General features: G+C 38.9%; 1 protein-coding gene across 11 annotated transcripts in view; it reads right to left on the reverse strand.

Moving 5' to 3' along the window:
• dock10 (dedicator of cytokinesis 10) overlaps positions 1–7,017 on the reverse strand; it is a 145,557-nt gene that overhangs the window by 62,200 nt on the left and 76,340 nt on the right. For all 11 annotated transcript variants that reach the window (XM_068213667.2, XM_073924222.1, XM_073924220.1 and 8 more), the window contains 5 exons: positions 5,808–5,995; positions 4,178–4,243; positions 2,794–2,886; positions 1,674–1,797; positions 1,035–1,156 (listed from right to left, as the gene is read on the reverse strand). In XM_068213667.2, the coding sequence (XP_068069768.2) occupies positions 1,035–1,156; positions 1,674–1,797; positions 2,794–2,886; positions 4,178–4,243; positions 5,808–5,995 (593 nt within the window). The remainder of the gene's footprint in view (positions 1–1,034; positions 1,157–1,673; positions 1,798–2,793; positions 2,887–4,177; positions 4,244–5,807; positions 5,996–7,017) is intronic.

The following is a 7,017-nucleotide window of genomic DNA, read 5'->3' on the forward strand; positions in this document are numbered from 1 at the left end:
GAGGAGTGAGGTTTACCTGCAAGAAATTTAAAAAATCTGACACGACCCTGCACAGAGGGCCTTGTGGGCCGAGACCCCCCTGTTGGGAACCGCTGCATTAGATCATTATGATAACATGATATCGTTGCCTTCAGTGATTCCCTGAAGATAAATACCAAAAAAAATAAAGCAACTGTATAACAACAGCACTCGCCATCGTCTGATCTCATGTGAAGCAAGAGATTACAATCAAACTTGCGAAGTCTAAACTCACAAGGAGAGGATGCAGGACTGAACTGGGTGTGTGGGCTACTTAATATTGAGGAAAAGCCCCAATCAGATAGGCGAATGTCAGCAGCCCCACCTTCGTTCTCAGATGTCCCCCATTTCCTCCATCCACACTGAGACAGAGCAGCAGCATTTTAGAATGAAAACAGCCTCTCTAGCATTTTCGAGATCAGTGTAGCGTTTTCGGGGCTTGAAAACTCCGGCGTAGTGTGGACAGATGGCGTAACCATAGCCAAACTTAAACGTTTTAACACTAAAATGCATTCGTGTAAACCTGATGACTGATGCTGTAGTGCTGTCTCAATTCTTAGGGGTCAATTTGAAGCCCTTACCCTTCACACTCTGTTTCAAGGGCCAACAAGAAAGGGTAGAGGTACAAAAATAGAATTAGGATCGAGCCAAAATGGGTCATTTTTACTGTTGATCATCAGTTGGCAGCATTAACCCATTAAACCTGTGCTAAAAACTTTCAATGGAGTAAAACCGCAGATTATAGTGTGTGCAGAAATATACTTACTGTGTGTATGATGTTCTGAGAGCTACTATGATGCACTCAAACTGATGATCAACAGCAAACATTAAACATCTTCCCAACAAGGAAAACCAACAACAATCAAGAAAAGCATGATTGTATGCTGTCATAAGCCGTGTGCAAAACACACTGAGCCATTAGAAAACCTTTAAACTAAAAAAGTTACCTTCTTCATCACCATATTAATCATCCTTTTTCTAAACGGATTGTTTTATTTCTCAATGCTTGTGCTGACCTTGGTGGACGAAGGCTCTTTAATGTGTAAATAGCCAGCAGGCAAAGTGCAGGAGACAGGAATGCTGAAGTCCTGAGAGGAAATGCGTCCATCCTTTAGAAGAGGCAGCCATGCATAACCCACTGCAACATAAAGCACAAACACACGATAAATGGCCAATCTAATGGTAGATTGAATGTTACAAATGAATTAATTGTATGTTTTTATAATCAGACTTGATAGAAACAGTCTGCAGAAACACTTTGATTGACATTCCCCTTTGTATGTGTCATCAGAGGGGGAAAACCCCGCCCACTAGTGACCCCTCATTAGCATAGGGCGTTAGTCTTGTTTTTGAATCTGCCACTATACTGACACACAGGCATTTGTAGCTCCGCCCACTTCTGAAAAGAGCACAATCTCATTTGAATTTAAAGCGACAGTCACCAAAATTAGGATCAAAGCCTAAAAGGGTCCGTTTCGTAGAGTTATAAACAATATTTGAGTGGTATTTTGAGTTGAAACTTCACATCTAGGTCTTCACATCTTCACATTCACCCTAGATACTTATTTTACATCTTGTAAAGAGGGGTATAATAAGACCCCTTTAAGTTCAATTTACATATGCAGAAGACAGGTTTTGTGCTGAACGGGTGATACCTGGCAATTCAAGAGCCTCTTTCTTCTTAGAGCTGGTCTTGGCATTGATGTCACAGGTCACATGATAGAAGGAGAAGAGTATATGGTGTTTCTCATGAAGATGTGTGGGCAACTCAATCTTGACCTGATCAAACAGAGCACAACAAACATTAATGAACAGATAGCTTTTCAACTGAAATATACAGGGCTTAGCATAAACCCTAACCCTAGTGAAAATGAATAGTTTTACAAGTTTTTCAATGTATTTAGCCATAATTGTTGGTGCATTTAAACAAAAGAGTTTTATTAAACGATTATATAAATTAAAATAAGAGACATCTTTAGGAATAAAAAGATAATACACTTAAAGTCAAACAAGCTATTGAAACAACAACAAAAACTATAAGACTTCAACTAAATTATGTATTTTTATGTGTGTCTTTAGATTTTTCCTGTTTATTGACATTTTATTTAATATTTTTCACCAACATATTAATTTAGGTCTACTCATGTTTGGCCTGTGATCTTCAGTTTATTGTTAGATTAATTCCAGTTTTGATTACTGAAAAATCTGTACAGTTGAAGTCTGAATTATTCGCCCCCTGTATATTTTCCCCCAATTTCTGTATAAGCGAGAGTTTTTTTTAACAACTGATTTATTTTCTCTTTGCCATGATGACAGCACATAACATTAGACTAGATATTCTTCAAGACACTAGTATTCAGCTTAAAGTGACATTTAAAGGCTTAACTAGGTTAACTATGGTAAAGTTAGGGTAGTTAGGCAAGTCATTGTATAAAAATTATGACTAATACTGCTTAAGGGGGCTAATAATATCGGCCTTAAAATGGTTTTTAAAAATTAAAAACAGCTTTTATTCTCGCTAAAATAAAACAAACAAGACTTTCTACAGAAGAAAAAATATTATAGGAAATACTGTGAAAAATTCCAGAATGTGTTCAACATGATTTGGGAAATATTTGATAAAGAAAAAAAATTCACAGGAGGGCGAATAATCTTCAAATGCATGTGCACAAATATAATATTGTAAAGCATCCTTTAAAAAAAACATGAATTCAAAAGAGAGATCTGTGAGGGGGTGTTCATTTATGCAACATCTATGAAAAATAAGCCAACAACCTCATCATAAAAGTCTGGGTTCTGTGAATGGTGCAGAACTGTGGTACAGGCAGTCGTGGTAAAAACTGGGCCTCCGGGCTTTCCATAGATGCACTGTGGAAATAGATTTAGAACATTTCTACACTTGTGAAGCCAAAAGGGCTGTTTACACAAAGCATGATAACTGCTTGGCAAAGATTAATATCTATAATTCACATCCAAAATAAGTTTGCATTGATATGTGTGTGTGCTCTGTATTTTATTATCTATCTATCTATCTATCTATCTATCTATCTATCTATCTATTTATCTATCTATCTATCTATCTATCTATCTGTCTGTCTGTCTGTCTGTCTGTCTGTCTGTCTGTCTGTCTGTCTGTCTGTCTGTGTCTCTCTCTCTCTCTCTCTCTCTCTCTCTCTCTCTCTCTCTATATATATATATATATATATATATATATATATATATATATAAACATGCACATGTATGCGTATATTTGAGAAAATGTCTTTATATTTGGATATCAAATAAATATGTATTTGATAAGTGTATATTATCTGTGCATTGATCTATATTTTATATAGCTCTGTTTTTATGTATGTGTGTCTCATGTCAACACAAATGTTTATTTTGGATGTGATTTATCTAAATGCGATTAATACTACTATATTTGTTCACACCAACAAACAATAACATTTTGTTAATTTTCAGTTTATGCTTTTAGCATTACCCCCGTTTAACCAGCAGATGTCCTCAGTGTGCTACGTTTTTAGTGCACATGACCAGTGAATCCAGCTCGTGTAATCCATCTAATCAGCTAATTTAGCGATCGTAGCCAGTTTAAGTGGAACAAAAACAACACAAATGATTTTTTCCCAGCACTTTTCAAAAGAAGGAACACAAAAATGCCCAAACTACCCCTGGATTACTGAGGTACTTTCATTTTAACACTTCAATTTGTTTTAGTGGCTTGCATAACTTCTATCATTCCACACATGGTATCACCGACTGTTTTTAAGATATTTAAATAACCTTAGACATTAACATTATTATTGACTTCAATAATCTTAACTTTAAGAAGTGTGCTTCTCCACAATGTTGCTTGTAGCTTTAAATTCAGTTCAATTCAGGATTATTTGTAAAGCGCTTTGCACAATGAGTATCATTCTAAAGAAGCTTTAATTGTGAGAGCCCTTAATATTTCAATGGATTCTGTCTGGCTGTCAGTGTTTGATCCTTTATTAGCTGTGAAATAAAAAAATCTTTCTGAATGTGATCTCTATTGTTATCCAGAATGATGTATTTATTATGATCATCTTTATACAGTAGTTATTGTCCTTGGTGTGAACAGGCCTAAACTCTTAAGACTGTGTATATGCAAACTGAGGGAAACTTGTGCTATAACCTTAAGCGGCTTGGCATGTTCTTCATCGGAGCTTCGAAACTCCACACAAACTGCAATATTTCGAGCCTATCGAATAAAAAAGACAAACAAACAATAATATTAAGAAGAAAACCATAGTGTGACACTGCATACACTGATACACTGCATGAACTAAATGAACAAATAGCACAAAACTTTAAAAAAACACAATGAAATCCTTCATTTGACCTTGAGCAATTTTAGCTTGTTCACATTCTCTGTTTATTTGTGTGACAAAATATTTAAGGCTGTATTTTACCAGAAAAAAATAAATACAATTTAAATGGCATGCAAAATGGCACTTTTCACCAATGAATTCATGCATTTTTATGAATTTATATTCATAACATTCTGTAAACGTACCACTATTTACATTTCTGGAGAGTGTCAAATACATCCTAGGAAGTATGTTTTTTGCAGTTTTTTTGACCGAGGCCGCTGTGTACGCTTTTTCAGATCTTAAATTTCTCTCGTGAGTGCCATCGCGAGTTGTTCTCGCATAAATCCACCAGAGGCCGCTGTCGACTTCCTGACTGACTGACTAAGTGACTGACCCACCCTCCTCCTTCCCTAAACCCAACCGACAGTGTTTTCAAAAGCACCGACTGACCCGCCCACCGACCTCCCGAAACCCAACCGACAGTTTTAAAAAGCAATCCAGAAAAAAAAAAGCCCTCGCGGCATACTAATTTTTACCACGTTTTTTGAGATTTTACCACATTCTCAGACCTGTTTTTACTTGTTTATTTTATTAAATTTTTTTGTATTACCTGCTTTCTGGAACTGTTTCTCATCAGATTCGAACTCTGCATCTCAAGTCGTATGTGGCGAGCCACTGGACAAACAGCAGAAAAGCTGTCCACACGAAGGTAAGCGGTCAGCTGCTAGCGCAAAGAGGAACTGGGTCATACCGCCCTGTATCGTTCGTTTTAAAGACAAATGCACCCATATGTACATCTGGCTACATATTTCTCGATCTCCAGAAATGTATATAGGGCTACGTTTTCACAATGAGCCTATGTTGGAAACAGAATATTGAGTAGGGGGTGGGTCTTACTTTTTGCGCATCATTTCTTCATAGAAAACTAATTGAAAGAGGGGCGTGGCTAAGAATATTGTGTCGGAAGTGTCAAAGAGACATCCAGCGGTGAACTCCATAGGGAGTGGTCAATCTGGCCTGCCACTGAGAATCTGGCCTGGCACACCCAGCCCCCCACACAATCTTCACTTACCAATCAGAAGAGCTTGGAGGCGGGGCAACAGTTGCAAGTTTTTATTTACAGGCACTCAAGGTTCTGTCCACACTAATTATGGTCAAATTCTGCAGCGTCTCCACAAAAATCTTGTGTTTTTACCTGTGGTATTTAGTCATCTATAATCCCGACGCAACATTGCATATTTTGCGATGTGACTGTTGCAGATGCACACATTGCAATATCGATGCTGAAATAATATAATGTGCAGCCTTACTTTATGCTGCACTTACTTTAAAACCATTCCTGAGTGCTGACTCTTGAGTCTTTTAGATCAGTGTTGTTCGGTGTGAATGAGCCTTTAATGTTTGTGACAAAACGACACCATTTTGACAGTGTGTGCGCTACCTAATAATCACCTTAGCAAAGCTCTTCTGGCTGTCATACTTGAGGTGTTTAGGGTAGATGTAGATGTGGTTCTTGTAGACTCTGTAAGGTTGAGCGAACTTTGACGAATCCTGCAGGAACTCATCGATTTCCACCGTAGGAGCATGTTGGCTGCAGTCCTCAAACGGCTTCAGGGCAACATATGAGGACGTCACACAATCTGAGAGGCATAATGGAGTCAGAATCAGCTTTATTCGCCAAGTGTAGTTTTCGCAAACACGCATATCAACACGTGATGTTTTATAAACAAATTTCCGGAGGAGCAAGATCAGTCTTTGACGAGGCTAATTCATCACACACACAATCGTTCTATTATCCAATCAGCTCAAGAGCAAACCCCTATAAATAGTCAAACACGTCATACCTCCGTTTCTCTCGACTTCAGCGTCCCTCCACCACCCCAACTGCACACTATTAAACCAGATACCTATTTAAATCTGAGGGGGGAGCGTTCTGGAGTCGGGCTAGACGCTGCGCTCGGACCCTATCTCTTTCTATCCTGATAAGGGCAATAACACGAGTTAGGGTGTCTTCCCGAGCTCAGAGCCCTCTCCCCGGACAGCACGCCAAATACACATATTCTATTCAGTGAAATATCTGTGAGTGTGAACTCGTGAAAAGAACACTCTCCAGGACACCGGCGCTCCAGGACCGAGTTTAGACACTCCTGTAACTAGGCTTTCTAGAAACCAACTTGCCTCAATGCATCTGCAAGGATGAGCTAAAATCTGCAGGACTGAGCTTGATAATCGCTGATTTCCCCGCTGGAAATCCAGCTTAAACCAGCCTAGGCTGGTTGGCTGGTTTTAGCCTGTAGACCAGGCTGGTTTTAGAAGGGTTTTGGCCATTTCCAGGCTGGTTTCAGCCATTTCCAGCCTGGTCTCAGCTGGTCAGACTGGAAAATGACTTGGTTTAAGCTGGACATAGCTGGTTTTGGCTGGGGCTAGGTTTGGTTTTGGCTAGGTTGGTCAAGCTGGTTTTAGCTGCTCATCTCCCAGCCTGACCAGCTAAGACCAGGCTGAAAAAGGCTGGAAACCAGTCTGGAAATGGCCAAAACCCCTCTAAAACCAGCCTGGTGTACCAGGCCTAGGCTGGTTTAAGCTGTTTTTTCAGTAGGGTTATCCTAAGTTAAGCTAAAATTTCTCCCATGAGATACACAGAGATCGACTGAAAGGATTAAAA

The sequence above is a fragment of the Danio rerio genome, chromosome 15 (assembly GCF_049306965.1).
Source record: "Danio rerio strain Tuebingen ecotype United States chromosome 15, GRCz12tu, whole genome shotgun sequence".
Taxonomy (NCBI): domain Eukaryota; kingdom Metazoa; phylum Chordata; class Actinopteri; order Cypriniformes; family Danionidae; genus Danio; species Danio rerio.